We start from the raw sequence: 18,929 nt of genomic DNA, 5'->3' as shown, positions 1-18,929 counted from the left end.
GCAGGGGGAAGTTTAGGCAAGTGGAGGTATCCTGAGAGGGAGGGTTACACCCTTTTAATACTTCCCGATTGTTAAGGAGGGCATGCGTTTTAGTACTTTAATTACAGATTTGCTCATTTATATTTGATTGATTTGATGTGGCCTACGTTTTAGAATAGATTACTGGATTCCCTGCATTATTACTTCTTAGACATCCCATGAATGAAAAAACAAAAAAGCAACATACTCTGAACCTGTTTTTTCAAGAAAAGTGGGCAAAATTCTTAAGATGATAGCTTCTTGTTAAATGTTAACTGTGCAAAATAATTTCCCCTTAACCAGAGAGATTCCAGAGTGAGTGGGAAAGACATGCTCCTGCTTTGTGCACAAGGTATTATGCTATACACTTTACAAAAAGAGACCCAGGCAGTGTGAGCTCAAGACGGACTCGGGCATCAGGAGTCAGATTATTTGACGCCCTGGGAATAAAGGAAAAAACAACATGAAGAAGTTCTGTACATTCGGAATTTTTAACGCAGAGAAGTATTTGGAGCAGATTTGAAAATGTGTAAGGCTGGGGAGCCAGCTAAAGGGGCAGACTACAAAAATCCAGGCAGTCTCACTGAACTAGAACATGTGCTCAAGGTTAAACATATCTGTAAAGTGCAGGAATCAAGTACTTAAGGAGGAAGGCACAGCTTGCAAAATGAATATTAAAAATGGAGTCACAAATCCCCAAATCCTGAGGCTTTGCTATAATTTAACATGACTGCTTTGTCAGCAGGTGCCTCTACTACCGATTTAGACCATTTCATATAGGTTGGAGGGAAAGGGGAGAGGATGGAGTGAGAAGCAGCTTTGGAGCATGGGGCTCCCAGGAGGCGCGGCCCCTGGGGATGGTGCCAAAGTGAATGTTCTGGAGAACTGAGGACTAAAGAGCTGAAGATGCACAATGATCCATTTGGGGTGTAGGAAAACAATATTAGAACTTTCTGTTCATTTTCATCTAAAAATGTAACAAAGAAATTAAACTTTACTGGTCTTTATAAATAGCCTTCACTCGTGATGTGGGTGACATACTGGGTATGATTCCAAGGTTGACTAAAAGAAAGGTTGGCACACCACAAAGGAAGCAGCCCCATACTTTCTTTTTCTTTAGTCTACCATGACATAATGCAGATCACATGCTATAGAGTGTCATTGTTGTGATAAATTTTATAGAAACAGGGCTTTAAGTAATATAATTTGTGATGAAACGGAGAGGGAATGAATTTGAAAATGTACCATATCTCATACAATAATTTAAAGGGTTGTGAAACAAAATTTTTCTTTTACAAAAAGACAAGTGTCCTAAATTTAGTGGTCTTTGTAGTGATGCAAATGGCTGCCAGTCATTTCCACATAGCAGATACACATAAAAAAATGAATGCAATCTATCCTTTCAAAGTAAAGATGATATTACAAGTGAGAAATAACTGCTTTTTGCAAAATAGTCCTGTTGGGGAGAGAGCATTTTGAAAAGGGATGTTTGGAAATGTTGGCATCATTATTAGAATTTCTGGCCAAAATGATATGTATCATCTAGAAAAACTCTCATATATATATATATATATATATTCAGATGGGTTAAAAAATGAGATAAATTTTTTAACCCATCTGCAATTTTTCTAAATGATGAGTGTCAGTGCGATTTGTACCCATTTATTTAAAATATAAAAATGCAGTAACTTCCAGTTAGCTTATAACAACAACTGCTGGACAAGGGAACATGAAACATGAATAGTCAAGTTTCAACAGAAATGTTTGTGGAGGCGATGATCGGGTGGGAGGAAGTGGGGTCACGATGCACAGACTACAGCCAAGAAAGTGCCCTTCTCCCACTCAGACCTTTGTATCATTGACAGCTAGCTTCCCCAGCCAGCATAGCCATTCAAACCAGTCTCAAAATAAAACACACCTGGGATTAGGCCTTCAAGTTGCTGTTTTACCAAGGCTAATCCTATACATATTTCAGTAATAAAGCATGTTACTTACATAGCTTTGCTAAAATATTAATAAATCAGTTGACTATTCAAAAGCTTTTCCTATAATAAACTTTAAAAGCTCAAAAGCTTTTTTACATAAGTAAGTTTTAAAAATTCAAAAGCTTCTCTACACAATAAACAAAATAAAAATTATTTAAAATATTTAATTCGGGCGCCTGGGTGGCTCAGATGGTTAAGCGTCTGCCTTCGGCTCAGGTCATGATCCCAGGGTCCTGGGATCGAGTCCCGCATCGGGCTCCCTGCTCCTTGGGAGCCTGCTTCTCCCTCTGCTTCTCTCTCTCTCTCTCCCTCTCTCTCTCTGTCTCTCATGAATAAATAAATAAAATCTTTAAAAAAAAAATAAATCTTTAAAATATTTAATTCATTTCAAGTTGTTTTTGTATGTTTTATGATCCCTGTTACTATAGTAATACATATTCATATGTCATGTGATAACAAAGAAATCCACATATTTTAGTGGGTATGCTTAAATTTTTTTATTGGATGTGAGTGCATGGAGCACCTATGTTATATGATGGCTTGAGGTCAATCACCGGGCTTTTTGAGGTTGTAGAGGCTCATGAAAGAGAGGGCAGGATTATTAAAGAGATAGAGCATCACTAGCTTTAGTGACAATTGATGATTTCTCCAATGCCGTCATTCCTGCTCAGTCATTGTTAGCTTGCTGTAAGGAAGAGCTTTTTCTTCTCCATGTTTGTGTATTTATTTATTTATTTATTTAATCAACAAGGATTCTTAATTCTAATTTTATTCGGAGTTATAGTTCTCAATGATTATCTTGTCTCCGTTTCATCTTTTCTCTTTTCTCTTTTCTTCTGACTACAGCAGTTTTCTTTCTTCAAATCAAAATTAGGCCCCTTCCTGTCCTCCTTATAGACTTGTGATCATTCTAGCATCTTCTCTTAGCTCTTTTTTTTTAAGATTTTTATTTATTTTTTGACAGAGAGACAGTGAGAGAGGGAGCACAAGCAGGGGGAGTGGGAGAGGAAGCAGGCTTCCCGCGGAGCAGGGAGCCCGCCGCGGGCCTCGATCCCAGGACCCTGGGATCATGACCTGAGCCCCAGGCAGACACTTAACGACTGAGCCACCCAGGCACCCCTTAGTTCTTATTTTTTTTAAAAAGATTTATTTACTTATTTTTTTAATTTTTAATTTTTTTTTAAAGATTTTATTTATTTGACAGAGAGAGACACAGACAGAGAGGGAACACAAGCAGGGGGAGTGGGAGAGGGAGAAGCAGGCTTCCCACGGTGCAGGGAGCCCGATGTGGGGCTCGATCTCAGGACCCTGGGACCATGACCTGAGCCGAAGGCAGACGCTTAACGACTGAGCCACCCAGGTGCCCCTTATTTACTTATTTTAGGGGAAGGCGCAGAGGGGGAGAGAGAGCGAGAGAGCAAGAGAGAAAGATTCCGCACTGAGGGTGGAGCCTGACTCGGGGCTTGATTCCCATGATCCTGAGATCATGACCTGAGCTGAAATTAAGAGTCGGAGGCTTAACTCAGCCATCCAGGTGCTTTTTCTCTTAGTTCTTATGTTTTTTTCTAAATGCTTTGGCACTTAATCATCTGCTCTTGATTTCACTGTTTCATATATGATAGTTTCATGACTTCAGTCAGGCTACAAAATCTTGAAGGATAAGAACAATGTTTTCAGGGCACCTGAGTGGCTTAGTCAGTTTAAGCAGACTTCAGCTCAGGTCATGATCTCAGGGTCTTGGGATCGAGTCCTGCATCGGCTCCTGGCTCAGCAGTGTGTCTGCTTGTCCCTCTCCCTCTGCCACTCCCCCACTTGTGCTCTCTCTCTCTCAAATAAATAAATAAAATCTTAAAAAAAAAGAACAATGTTTTCTCCTTCAAAAATTCCCATTTAATATATCCTTGCTAAAGCCCAGAATAGAAACACAGTGTTCCCTAAACAAGTTCATTGGGCTAAATGTCTTGAATAACAATTTTACAAAAATGAGCCCATGGGACTTTTTCAGGTGAAAGATGATTAATTCATAATTCTATGAAAATAGCTCTCTGGGGAGGGGAAGAGAACTGATATAGTGTAGATATACAATTTTCTGGTGGTCTGATTTACCCCAGGTTAAGCTCTGAGGATCTTGAGTAAATGGTGAATGGAACCCTACCAGGGCTTGTGAATATTATTTTTTTTTTCAACTGACAGGAGATATATGGAAGGCACATCACGCAGACACCTGAAGGCTAGGGATTCTCCATTATTGATCTAGAAAAGCTCATCTGCACACTAGATACTAAGCTTGTAGAGGAAAGTGGGATATTTGAAAGTGAAAGAGCCTGACTGGCACTTCCATTAGAATGGGGCTTCGCTCTGAGAGCATCTCTAAGACCTGCCAGGATTTTTCAAAAAAAAAAAAAAGGCTGTGCATGTGTCCAAATGCTTGAACAAGTACTTGATAGAAGCCCTAGGGTTCTGGTCCATAAAGGATGACTGATGAACTTTAAATGGGGTGCTTTTGAGTTCGGGAGAACCAAATACCTACCACTATCATAGAAGAACCTTATAAATCCTCCCAAACAGATTTTATTTTGAACAGATTGTGTTCTGATGGGCTTTCCAGAATAAAGTAGCTGCAAAATGGGGCTCCAGATACTTAATTTAGAGAAGCTGCTTCATATAATTGCTTAGAATTCTTTTTTTGGATACTACGTTGCATCTGCCAGAGTTAATAAAAGGGGTTTTGGCATGCTACTATTTAGTTTCTTTTTTGTGAGAGTAATTAATAAGTGTTTATTCAGCAAATATTTGTGGGTTACAATCTATGTATTCATCAGACAGGTTAAGTTTCAACAGAAGTCTGTTCACCAATTAGCCAGGCTCCAGTTCTCAGGAATTTTCCAATTCTTGAATTTTGGGAATTTCAGGAAAAAGAACAGGAGGGCTGTTCCATTTAAGAGAATGGTGGGGATAGGGTCAAGGAAAATTTTGCGAGTCCATGCTCTTTGTCCTTACGGGAACACATGATTTGCTGGTTTAGGTCCATGTCGTATGCCACCCCACCCCCGTATTCTTCCTAACAACATGCATTCCTAAACTTCTGATCTTAGTCATCCCATTTATGAACCTACAAACACTGTTTCCCTAGTGACTTTTAGGGACTTAAAGTATACGTTCATTGGCTGACTTCACATCACCTACATGGTTCAAATTGCTTCTCATAACTCTTCCATGAGTCTTATGCCCAGCTGTGCTCAAACAGCAGCTGATGTGTTCTCATCCCAAAAGAATGGCTGGTGCTTCTCAGTTTCTTGCCAGTAATAAATTACCGCTTAACAGATAAACTACTAGAACTTAGAGAATGTTGTTGGCGAGAATGTGGATGAAAAGGAACCCTTGTGCACTGTTGGAGGGAATGTAAGTTGGTGCAGCCACTATAGAAAACAGTATGGAGGGTCCTCAAAATATTAAAAATGGATATATTATATGATCCAATAATTCCACTCCTGGGTATTTATCCAAAGGAAAAAACCCCACTAATTTGGAAAGATATATGTACCCCTGTGTTTATCACAGCATTATTTGCAATAGCCAAGATGTAGAAGCAACCCAGATACATGGATAAAGAAGAGTGGTACATTTATACAATGGAATTTTAAGCAGCCACAAAAAAGGATGAGATCTTGACATTTGTGACAACATGATAGACCTGGAGGGTATTATACTAAGCCAAGTAAGTCAGATGGAGAAAGACAGATAACATATGGTTTCATTTATATGTGGAATCTAGAAAACAAATGAATAAACAAAGTGGAAACATGTCCATAAATACACAGAACAAACTGGTGGTTGCCAGAGAGGAGGGGAGTGGGTGGGGGGATAGGCAAAAGGGGTAAAAGATACAGCACAGGGATTATAGGCAATGGTATTGTAATGTGTTATATGGTGACCGATGGTAGAAACACTCGTGATGAGCACAGCATAATGTAGAGTTGTTGAATCCCTATGTTGTACACCTGAAACTAATGTAACATTGTGTGTCAGCTCTACTCAAATAAGAAAAAATTTTAGAGAATGTTATTATTTTTTTTATCTAGTATTTTCTTTCCTTCCCGCTTTTAAGGCAGGTTTAACAACTTACTTTCATCCTGGAATAAACTTGAAGAAGATACATTATGCTAGCATCAAACTTTATGAGAAATTGGAAGAAGAAACTGGACAGGTAAATGCACTTAACTTGAAACTGTCTTTTCGGTCAATTCCTCAGAAATATGTAGGATTTCTGAAGAATTTTGATATATCATCATTAAAGCTGTGTGTAGTGACATTAATGGCATGTGAAATGTTTCTCGTGGTAGAGAAATCTGATGGGTATTTAAGGTAAGAATCCCAAGTTTGCTTTACGATCCATTTAGTTTCTTGAAGCACATTTCCCATGTAATTAACCACTCTTGATTTTTTTTTTTAAATAAGGAAAGGATACAAAAGCAGCTTTCAAAAATATCTTTAGTCAGTTACTATATCTAGAAACTAAGAAATCAGAGACTTTCAGCAACTGGATTACAAAGGATCTGAGGGCAATGGCTGCCAGATTGTCACACAGTTTTGAAAAGTACTTCACCAAAAGCCCCTCATTTTTATTTTTATCTCTTTTCATACTTATAAGTGCTCTCAAAATAAAGTGGCCAGTAAAAACTATCCATAGGCTATGATGGGAGTTTACTTAAAATTTTCATGCTATTTTCCTTGACTAAAACTATCAAATGGCTCCCCACAGTTTGTAGGCCAAAGGCCAAAGAAGGAGAGTCTTCCTTAGCTGAGCCCTGCTGCCTGCTTTCCAACATTTTCTCTTGCCACTCTTTGCCGTATGCTTCAACTAGTCTTAATTACATATATTTCTGGAATGTACTGGGCTCTCTGCCTGAAACAACATCTTCTCAGACCCCATCTCAGTATTCACCCTCCACCCTTCCCCGAGGTCACTCCCTTTGAGAAGCTGTCCTTGACTTTCCCCATCCACCAGTCAGGCCAGCTGAGGGCACGTCTCTTGGTTCTAACAACATATAACTTTCTTTTTTAAAGATTTTATTTATTTATTTGGCACAGAGAGAGAGAGAGAGAAAGTGTGAGCACACAAGCAGGGGGAGCGGCAGGCAGAGGGAGAGGGAGAAGCAGACTCCCCGCTGAGCAGGGAGCCCGATGCGGGACTCAATCCCAGGACCCTGGGATCATGACCTGAGCCGAAGGCAGACGCTTAACCGGCTGAGCCACCCAGGCACCACAACATATAACATTCTTAGAACACAAATCTCTCTCTCTCTCTCTCTCTCTCTGTTGTGGTAGTTGCTTTACTGGTTGGTCTTCCTAGGGACTATGAGAAACTTGAGGGCAAGGAATCCATCTTTCATCTCTGTGACCCAGCGCCTGAGTGCTTGGCCAACTGAAGGAATTCAATAAATGTCAAATAAATGTGTATTTCCATTCATGCTTCAGCTCATCACTGCAACATTCTGATTATATTCCTTCCTCAAATCCTTGGTCTTTCTCGTTTTCACATGGTTTTCTTTTCCTCTCACATGAACAGTCTCATGTTATTGTAATTATGCTCTCAGCTGTCTACCTTCACCCGTCCACTGTAAGCGCCATGTAGGCGGACTCTTTGCTTCTTGTTTATAATAGTATCTCTGGGGCTTACAGAGTGTTGGACACAGAGGAGCTGGTGAGTAAGTAGTTGCTGAGTGATGTCTCTGTGTAAGATGCAAAGATTTTATATAGTTATCTCTTGCACTGCTAAGTAAGTCTCTTTTCTGTACACTCGCATTTTCATTGTGCTGAAGAAACACCATGTTTGAATGCCAAATAATGATTTCTTTATGTGTTTTTATTGGCATGATTGTCACAGGTATTGGGATTCCATCAGCCTGGTAGTATCAGAATTGCCACAACTCCTGTGAGGGTCGATGAATTTAAATATCAGATGACTCGAACTGGCTGGCATGCAACAGAACAGTACATTATTGGGCCTGAAAAAATTCAAGAGATGTTCCCTTTACTCAACATGAATAAGGTATTTATCTTCAGGGTATTTTCACCATTTGTGGACTTGAATTAGGATTAGAAAAAGTTACTTTAAGAAGTTTATTAAAGGTAGAAAAACTGCGCACACATTTGGAATGGTGAAATCAGATGATTAATGCTGGAATCTGGGCATGTAACAAGGTGGACTATTATGTATGCTAAATGAAATATAAAAGCATAATGAAAAAAGTTTATTAGTTTTTCACCTTTGACAACTGAGGGGGCATTTTCAATACCTTTCTATTACTGTGTCCCCAGATCTAGGGGTTTCCATACATAAACTTCTGTTTGAGAACTGCAGAGAAAATAATTACCTGGTATGATAAATATGCATATAGAAAGGCTGTCTTATTCAGACTTTTTACAGAATCAAATTTAGAAGGGCCACGTTATGTTGCTCCACAAATACCATCTAGCTCTTAACTGTACTTCCAACAGGCTCTATATCAGGTATTGATCTAGTTTTAACCAAATTTGGCTGAGAAAATCCACTTGGGAATTTAGTGTCTTTTTTTTTTTTTTTTTTTGGCTAGGCAATAATCCCATTCAGATAATAAGCCTGACTAACACTATACATTGCTACAGCGTAGATTTACGTACCAGGTACTATGCTAGGCCCTTTATATACATAACTTTATTTAATTTTCACAATAATATTATACAATATATATTATTGCTACATAGGAAATTGCAGGTTAGGTAGTTTACATAATGGACTCAGGCTCATCCGGCTAGAAAGAGATGGAGCAGAGACTTGAAGCCAGGCTCTCTGACTCCATTGTGCGCACTACTTAAGTATACCACCAGATGGGGCTGGTGAGAGAAGCAGGGGCTTATGTTCCTCCCTACCTGAACTGAACTGGAGCGGCACCTTGTATCATTGATCTGGGTGCTGGGGTTGTTTGCCCTCGTGAGTCTATAGGCTGCTGGCCTTCTCTTCTCTGGAGTTTTGTGTGATGACAGTGTGGTTGCAGACTTGAGTTGCATTGTCTGCACTGAAATTCCATCACTGTAAGGTTATGCTTATTATCTGTTTATATGTCACTCTTGGAATGCTTTGCTGGAAGTCCTCACGATCAGAGTTTTCTCAGAGGTATTAGGCAATGGAAATATGTGGGAAGAGTAGTGTATGGATCTGGGGGCAGGGGGGTGACAAATCAAATAGATACCGGATTACGGCAATAAGGACATATCCATTATAAAATACCAACTTGACATTTGGAAGTCTACAGTAATATGAATTCCATTAAAATCAAAACAAGTCTCGGGGCACCTGGGTGGCTCAGTCGTTAAGCGTCTGCCTTCAGCTCAGGTCATGATCCCAGGGTCCTGGGGTCAAGCCCTGCATCGGGCTCCCTGCTCAGCGGGAGGCCTGCTTCTCCCTCTCCCACTCCCCCTGCTTGTGTTCCTGCTCTCGCTATCTCTCTCTGTCAAATAAATAAATTTTAAAAATCTTAAAAAAAAAATCAAAACAAGTCTCTTGCACTAAAACTATAACAAGAGATTGGATTAGTAATCAAAAGCTGCCCACAAAGAAAAGACTGGGCCCAGATGGCTTCACTGGTAAATTCTACCAGACATTTAAAGAAGAATTAATACTAATCCTTCATAAACTTTTCCAAAAATAGAAGAGAACACTTCCCAACTCATTCTATGAGGCCAGTATTGCCCTGATACCAAAACCAGACAAAGACAACACAAGAGAGACAGGTATCCCTTGTGAATATTGGTGCAAAAATCCTTAACTAGCAAACTGAATTTAGCAACATATAAAAAGGATAATGCAGTATGACCAAGTGGAATTTATGCCAGGGATGCAGGGTTGATTTAACATCTGAAAATCTGGGGTGCCTGGGTCGCTCACTCAGTTAAGCATCTGCTTTCCGCTCAGGTCATGATCCCGGGGTCCTGGGATCGAGCCCTGAGTCTGGCTCCCTGCTCAGCAGAGTCTACTTCTCCCTCTGCTTGTGCTCTTTCTGTGTCTCTCTCTCTCTGACAAATAAATAAAATCTTAAAAAAATAACATCTGAAAATCAATCAGTGTAATGTGCCACATTAATAGAATGAATAAAGGACAAAAACACATGATCATTTCAATAGATGCAGAAAAGACATTTGACAAAAGCTCCTTGTTCGTATTGGGTGCTCAGTAGATTTCTATTGAATGAATGAGACCTAACTATAATACTGCACAGTGTTCCCTCTATCAACTTGTTTGATCAGACTGTCATTCTTCTTTGTTTCCCCATGGTACCTAGCCTGAAGTCCTAGTGCAACATAGGTATTCAAGCATTAGTTGTTGAATGACTAAGCCGAGTATACATTTTCCTGACACCTGTATACACTTAACATGTGAAGTTGTTAATAGTACTGAACAATGAAATATAAATAATTGATCAATTAGTATTAGACTGACTGCAAATGTCAGAAACCAAAATGATAATGCTTAAACACGATAGAAGTTTCTCTTTCCTTTAGGCAGTCCAGGATTTGAATGGTGGCTGTTTTCCGTGAAGATTTCAGGAACCCAGTTGCCTTCTAGATGATTGCCCTGTCATTCCTAGGGTGTGACTCCTCTGTCCTGATTCCAAGACGGCAGCAGCTAGAGCTCCGGCTGGCCATCATGTCTGCATTCCAGACAATAGGAGGGAGGAAAGACAAAGAAGGGACAATGGGCACATGCCAGTGGTTTTGTTTTCTTTTGTTTTTTAGGTAGGCTTCATGCCCAGTGTGGAGTCCAACTTGGGGCTTGAACTCAAGACCCTGAGATCAAGGCCTCAGCTGAGATCAAGAGTCAGACACTTAACTGACTGAGCCACCCAGGCGCCCCATGCCAATTGTTTTTAAAAAACTATTCATGGGGCGCCTGGGTGGCTCAGTTGGCTGAGCGACTGCCTTCGGCTCAGGTCATGATCCTGGAGTCTCGGGATCGAGTCCCGCATCGGGCTCCCTGCTGTCAGCGGGGAGTCTGCTTCTGCCTCTGACCCTCCCCCCCTCATGCTCCCTCTCTCTATCTCATTCTCTCTCTCAAATAAATAAATAAAATCTTAAAAAAAAAAAAAAACTATTCATGAAAGCTGCCACATGACACTTTCATTTGTATTTCACTGACCAAAACTTAGTAATGCTTCTAGCTACCAGTTGGAACTAATAACTGCCAACTATTGGAAATTGTTCCTAGTGGCTATGTGTCTAAATACACATTCAGTTTCCATTGCTATGGGGGGCAGGGGAGAGAATGGATGTTGGAGACAACTGCAAGCCTCTGTCAAATAGGCTATCTACTTAACACTCAGTGTGAGTCCTGCCTCCGCAGGAGCTTTGATCAAGGAAAAAGAAGTACAGACTGATCAATCCGATGCCATGATGCACTTTTAAAGTCCAGTTTTACTAAACATTTCCTGGCAGGATATAGTTACACTGGATAATGGGTATGTTTTGTTTAAATATTGACTCTTTTATGATTAATTTAGATTTTAGCTGGACTATATAATCCTGGAGATGGTCACATTGATCCTTATTCTCTAACTATGGCCCTCGCTGCTGGGGCTAGGAAATATGGTGCCCTTTTAAAATATCCCGCCCCGGTGACTTCTCTGAAACCCAGGTCAGATGGAACATGGGATGTTGAAACGCCAGAGGGATCTATGAGAGCGAATAGAATTGTGAATACTGCAGGTAAGCATCATATATACAAATATGATGTATATATATATATATATGTATATATATATATATTTAAATTAGTGGGTTTTTTCAAGTGGCAAAGATATAAGACATGTGGCCATAGCGTAATGTTTTATACTAGGCACATTGTTGGGAAACACTGTAATGTTCCCAAGATGAACATTTTGTCTGTTTCTAAGCTACAAAGCCCTCCCTCTGTCACTTTGCTTTTGGTGTGTGATGCCACTCTGCCCTTGGTTACACACATAGAAAGTTGGTGTTCTGGGCGCCTGGGTGGCTCAGATGGTTAAGCGTCTGCCTTCGGCTCAGGTCATGATCCCAGGGTCCTGGGATCGAGTCCCGCATCGGGCTCCCTGCTCCTTGGGAGCCTGCTTCTCCCTCTGCTTCTCTCTCTCTCTATCCCTCTGTCTCTCATGAATGAATAAATAAAATCTTTAAAAAAAAGAAAGTTGGTGTTCTTCTCCATCCTGTTTTCTTCTACTCCAGATCATGTTTTGTTCATGATGCTGCTTTTTCCCTTCTACGTTCACTCTTTCTTTATACTAATAAAGTCTAGTGTGCAAATTTGTGAGCATCCTTTTTGTTCTCAGTTTGCTTTTGGGGGAAGATCTAATCATTTGTGTTCTCTCTCATCCATTTCTGATTGCTTGACTCCAGTCAAAAAATATTTAACCCTGGGGTGCCTGGGTGGCTCAGTTGGTTAAGCATCTGCCTTCGGCTTATGATCAGGTCATGATTCCGGGGTCCTGGGATCAAGCCCCGCATCGGGCTCCCTGCTCAATGGGAAGTCTGCTTCTCCCTCTGCCCCTCCCCCTGCTCAGGCTCTCTTGCATGCGCGTGCTCTTTCTCTCAAATAAGATCTTAAAAAAAAGAAAAGTTTAACCTTTTTCCTTTCAGAACATCATTAAATATATTTCATAATTTTTTTTTTAATGTTGCTCTGTTACAACTTAGACTCAGAGTAGTGAAGTCAAAAGGGCTATTTGAGATAATCTAACAAGCCACTCATTTTCCACTGTGGAGACCAAGGTCCGGAAAGGTCATGTTACTTGGCAAAGTGACAATTATGTTGGAGCCAGGACTTGGACCTGGGTCTTTTGACTCCTGGGTTAATACACTTTCTAACAGGTCTTTTACCTGTGAAGTCATTTTCAACTATCACACATACAAAAGTGAGTTCTTGCGCAAATGAAAATGCTTATGCAGTCTAAACTGGGCTAATAATTTGTATTTACCTGTGGTTCATAGTGGTTAATTTAAAACCCAAAGTAAGCAGGAGAGAGTAACTGATTTTCTTGTGGTCTGCTCTTTGAGTCATTGCTCAAATTATAAAATGAAAACAATCATTATTTATCAAGTCAAATGATATGCCGTGAGGACAGGTCAGAAACATGGACCCTTAAGTTCTTTCCTCTAAATTGTAACTTTTGATTGATGTTATCTTTTTTTTTTTAACAAAACACTTAGTGGTTCTAGAAAAGTCATGTCTTCAATATTTAAGAGTTTAAAAGAGTACTTCTGAATTAATCTAATCCATGCCCCCCATTGGAAAAAGCATAAAAATCTCATGCTTTCTTCAATATCATTTGAAATTCAAAATAATGTAAAAGGACTTGCCTAAAAAATAAAAGCAAGGCATAAAACGTTGCTCTGTTTTTGAGCCTCACCCTTCACCCCCCTAATATCTATCTGAGACCACCCACCCATTACCATCCTTAGTGACCACTGATCTAAATTCTGTTAGAAGGTCTAAGATAATGAAATCATTCATCTTTTTTTTTCCTATGTAGTCAGGACTGTTTCTAATCTTGTAACTTTATGGTCTCACAAATGTATTACCTAAATACGTTGGACCATTTTTAGAGTGATAGCAAACTAAACAAACTAAACGAACACACTCTGACCTCCATACCAGCACCCGGGCAGACGTCGCTAATTGATCACTGCACTCATCTCAGACAGGCTCGGGCATGCTCCGCCATTTCTCTCAACAAGTGCATCAGGCAACCACTCCCAACTGATACTTAGAGAAATCATGTAGAAGAACTTATTTAACACATTTATTTATCATTTTCCGAAAATGGTAAGCTTTGATTTACATAATTCATTACTGCTGTAATAAATTTTTTCTTTACTGTGAGGAATAAGGAATCACTGAATAATTCTTAAGGAGATCTCACCCAAACAGTAAGTTACCAGATGAAGTTGTCTATGCAGCTATGAAATCTTGTGGTGTGATTGGAGTAGGGGAGGGCAATAGCAGGAGGTCCTGGAAAATGGCGCTGGCCTGGGAAAACAAATCCTGGGAATTAGGTTGATGGTGTGGCCCTGCATTTACCACTACATGGAACCGAATTCCTGGGATTGTTCTCCAAGATGTCCTTCTTTGTCCTTTGCTCCTGGAGCTTTTTTTTTTTTTTTTTTTTTTTTTTGGTGCAAAATAGTGGTTTATTAAAGCACGGGGACAGAACCCGTGGGCAGAAAGAGCTGCTGCCCCGGAGTTGTGAGTGGTGGCTGATTATATACTATGGGGTTGGGGGAGGTAAGGAAAAAGGGAGGTTTCCGAAAAAACTTTCATATGCTAAAGAAGACTCACAGGATACTGGAGGCCTTGCCATTGTCAAGTTAAGGTTGTTTACCCCTCTAGTAAGGCATTAACATAAAGATAGTTGGGAACTTCCCGGAGGAACATTACACTCTGCCCACTTCAAGTATCTGTCGATGGGCTGCAGGTTATAAAGTCTTTAACTGTATCTACATTTCCTTCTCGAAACTAGGTTATTGATGATAGTATCGAATGCTTTGTTCTTGTAGATTGCTAAAATATTTGTAAACTGAGGGAGACTTTATAAATTAGTTTTTCCTTTAGGGCAGGCTCCTGGAGCTTTTTACCTAGCCGCATCTACTCCCTTTCCCATCCTCGGTTCTTGGTAATCCAGGCCCCTCCTTCTTGAAAACTGTGTGAAGAACTATGCTGTCTCAATGTTCAATTCTTTATCTCATTCAGGTCAGATCTCTGGCCCATAATCTTGTTTTTTTTTCTTTTCTTCCTCCATCTCTTCTCTTCCACTGGGTAGAAGTTACTGGAGGAAATCTAACTGACTGCATATTTGTAGTCCGTGGAAGGTGTAGAGAGGTGTGTATTTAATTATTTGTAGGTCTGTTTTCAAAATAAGTTTATTTAAAGTATAAAAGCTCCCTAAAAGGTAAGCCTCAGTAACTGAGGGCAAAGGTATGGACATGCCTGCTTCTAGAATTGAAGCTAACAGAGATCAAATTTATGAATAAAGCAACCATCAGCGGAAGGCACTGTGCTAACATGATTCGAGAATGAGCGTCTGCTGGAATGTATCCCAGAGTTACTCAGTGAGACCAGGATGTCGCACAAATTCAGGCAAGGCCTTCAGGCCAGCTCTGAAATCTAATTAAAGTAACCAGGATGTAGACTTGGAAATGTGACCCCAGTAAAAAGATATAAATACCACTATTATCTACTGAGTTGTACCATAACCTGCTAGGAGTTTCTTCTTATGAAGTCGTAACAGAAGGCAGCTGAGTCTTCAGGATATTCATGAAAATGAAAGTCTAAAAGTAAAAAAATGTGCGTTTGCCGATATGTCTCCAGCACAGTCCAGGGCAGTGGGGCTCTGTGGCCTGGAAACACACGTATTGCCAACCCTGTGACCTGGGAAAATTACTCCTTTGTAAAATGGAGATAATAGTGCCTATCTCAAAAGGTTGTTATGATCAGTAAATGAAGACAGAACAGAACCAGTACCACATAATAAAAAATTACTAAAAAAATTAAGCGTAATAATTATGATTAGAATTATTTCTTTGAAAGCTTTATCTGCACCCTCTCCTCCCACCCCGCATCCCAGGGAGACTAGCATCAGTTTACTATAACCTCTTGGTACAGGCTTTAAGATTACCCACCTCCTTTCACTTGCTCTATAGTCATACAGCACCCATTCTGCTGGTACATTTGGTTCTCAAGCTAATGGGCATAAGAATCGCCATAGGCCACTTCCCAGACTTCAGAAAGATTCTAACTGAAGTGGTCTGATTGGGGACTCTGAGCTGTATTTTTATTTATTTATTTATTTGTTTGTTTGTTTATTTATTTATTTATTTATTTAAAAGATTTTATTTATTTGACAGAGAGAGACACAGCGAGAGCAGGAACACAAGCAGGGGGAGTGGAAGAGGGAGAAGCAGGCTTCCTGCGGAGCAGGGAGCCCTATGCGGGGCTCGATCCCAGGACCCTGGGATCATGACCCAAGCCGAAGGCAGACGCTTAACGGCTGAGCCACCCTGGCACCCCTGAGCTGTATTTTAAATAAATACTCCAGGTGCTGTGTTGTCTGCTCCAGATGGTCTGCAAAACATTTTTCGAGAAACACTACTACGTAGATGTTCCTACAGGAGCGGGAATGTAGTAACCTTATTCTTGAGCAAGCAGAGCTGAAAACCAGTTTCAGACATTCCTAGCATCTTGGGATGAAATAGACTACCTTGCCTTTGCTACCTGAAACTTTTAAAAAGTTGCTTCATGGGCACCTTGGTGACTCAGTCGATTAAGCTTCTGCCTTCGGCTCAGGTCATGATCTCAGGGTCCTGGGATTGAGCCCCACGTCAGGCTCCCTGCTCAGCAGGAAGCCTGCTTCTCCCTCTGCCCCTGCTTGTGTTCCCTCTCTCTCTCTGTCTCTCTCTTTCAAATAAATAAATAAAATCTTTAAAAAAAAATAAAAATAAATTTTTAAAAATTTGCTTCATTCTACCCACCTAATGTGTAGCTCAGTGGCATGAACAGAAGCTATTTATTATGATGTAAGCTTTTTCTCTGCATGGTGAAGAATGTTTCTCTTGACTTCATTCGTAATTGACTCATTAAGCTTTGTAAACTTTACTTAAGAAATTTCCTAACATGGTAAATCAGAAATATGATTGGATCATGCCAACATGAAGCCCAGGGTTCAGCCAAAAAAGAATTGCTTCATTTTGACTGATACTCTGCATGGAAGAATGTCACTGTATAAACCATCCTTGTCACCGTATAAACCATGTTATACAAGTAAACTTATCCAAGAACCTTCCCTCTTCATTTTAAGTCCATTTAATTAATCATTGTGTTTTTTAAAAAAAATGGAAGGCATTTCCAATAACATTGTTACTGACCCTTCACTTGTTTTTCAGGTCATAATGGTAGATTTTAGTGATTCTTCCATATTTGTCTCTCTTACCTTTGGAACTTGGTGGGTGGGTGACGTAGCAAGAGTTGAGGTATAATTCTGCCAGATTTAGGTTAATATCCTTGACATATGGAGGAAGAAAATGCCAACAAACACCACCACCATAGGGTAAAACAGCATAGAGCTTGTTATGGAGTTTGAAATCATATAGCTCTAGAATATTTATGTATATGTTTCCACTGTATTTTAATGATCAAGTGCATTAATAAGCAAGCAATTAGACTCAGAAATTCATAAATATGTTTGAATAGGACAGAATTTATTTTCTTCAATTTATGTTTTTAATTGAAACAAGTATATTGAGGATACTATAGTGGTTTGAATTGCCAGGCTAAATATTTTGTTTTTTCATATTTTAAATCTGCTATAATTGCATAGAACTAGAATATATGGCTTTCCTATATTTTCCTACAAAGTCCTGACATTGGAAATTCACATCTTCCTACTAACAAAAATAAATTAAATCTGTAAGTTATTAAAAGACTAATAAGAGACTCTAATGCCCACAGGTATGATCTTTGGTTTGCAAATAGACATCCATTTCTGGGACTATTAAACAAGTACGGCCAGTTTAGCCATTAGGCCAGAACAAAACAACAGAACACAGGATGATGTTTAGATACTTAAATAGAAATAAATTTGGACACATAAGAGTACATAGTCTGGGTTCCCAGACTGATTCATAATTGATAATTCTGGATCTAGCTCTGAACCTCATAATGACAGAGGCTCCAGAACCCCTTATTAGATTCCTAAAAAAGCAGAAGCGGAAATTGTTAAAAATTAAGAATGCAACCTCTAAAGAAATAACTTGAATAAGATTCTCTAATCATTTGAATGATTACTCAAAATTATTATGAAGCAAACAACCAAATAGAACCTCTTCCCCCCAAATAATCCACTGATGGGTCAGGTGACACCACTTCCCTGCCATATAATCATTCTAGATTCTGAAATACCTTTATGCAAGTAAAGGTGTCTTAGATTTTTAAAATAAAGTCTTTCCGTAGCAAGAATACCAATTAAGTGTGATGATTCCAGGGTCTCCCAGTCTTGGTTCCAGACCTTGATTCCAAGGTCTCTGGACTTTAGCTCCACATCTGTTTACTGAAGAGTCACCTGGGGGGAGAATCAAGGGTACCTTCAGCCACAGTTTGACTCCTTCTTTTGCAAAGGTAAAAATAACATTCATTGCCACCAGTAAGACGTGCCCAGCACACACTGAAGTGAGATACATTCTCACACAGGAAGTCCCACCTACTTAGGTGCCCTTTCCTCTTTGCTGTGACTCTTTTTCCCTCCTGCTCTGGACTCCTGGTTCCTTCATGCCCTTTGCAGGAAAGGATCTTACAAATGTATTCTAACTAAACTTTTACAATAACAGATAAAACTTCTGTACTCTCTCTCCCAAAGTATATACGTTTTCAATTTTTTTTTTTTAAAGATTGTATTTATTTATTTGACAGAGAGAGAGAGACAGCGAGAGAGGGAACACAAGCAGGGGGAGTGGGAGAGGGAGAAGCAGGCTTCCCGCTGAGCAGGGAGCCCGATGCGGGGCTCGATCCCAGCACCCTGGGATCGTGACCTGAGCCGAAGGCAGACGCTTAGGGACTGAGCCACCCAGGTGCCCCTATACATTTTCAAATTTTAAGTTAACGCACAATTTTGTATTTGTAGAATCTTAGGTATCAGTAACTTGGGTAGAGGAGGGCCTGGGGGTTGGAGGGACTGACTTTCGGGGCTTTCTTATGCATAATTATTATGTGGATCACACAGGGCCCCTTATTGCTTGATCAACTGTCTTTCAGGAATAGCGTCAGTCCATTACTGTCTTTCTTATCATCATTTGTACATTTTATGTAATTGGGTTGTTTATTTTTCCCTTCAAGTAAATTTGTTTTTGTTGTTGTTTTCCTGCCTTTCT

General features: G+C 39.9%; 1 protein-coding gene across 1 annotated transcript in view; it reads left to right on the top strand.

The window, feature by feature from the left end:
- The window catches only part of DMGDH (dimethylglycine dehydrogenase), a 65,821-nt gene that overhangs the window by 2,951 nt on the left and 43,941 nt on the right, over window positions 1–18,929 (top strand). Inside the window, exons 3-5 of the mRNA XM_027606860.2 lie at window positions 6,112–6,210; window positions 7,891–8,055; window positions 11,540–11,744. Coding sequence (XP_027462661.1) covers window positions 6,112–6,210; window positions 7,891–8,055; window positions 11,540–11,744 — 469 coding nt within the window. The remainder of the gene's footprint in view (window positions 1–6,111; window positions 6,211–7,890; window positions 8,056–11,539; window positions 11,745–18,929) is intronic.

The sequence above is a fragment of the Zalophus californianus genome, chromosome 5 (assembly GCF_009762305.2).
Source record: "Zalophus californianus isolate mZalCal1 chromosome 5, mZalCal1.pri.v2, whole genome shotgun sequence".
In the NCBI taxonomy this organism is placed as follows: Eukaryota; Metazoa; Chordata; class Mammalia; order Carnivora; family Otariidae; genus Zalophus; species Zalophus californianus.
Note: the sequence above shows the minus strand (reverse complement) of the source record. Positions and strands in the feature narration are given on the sequence as shown.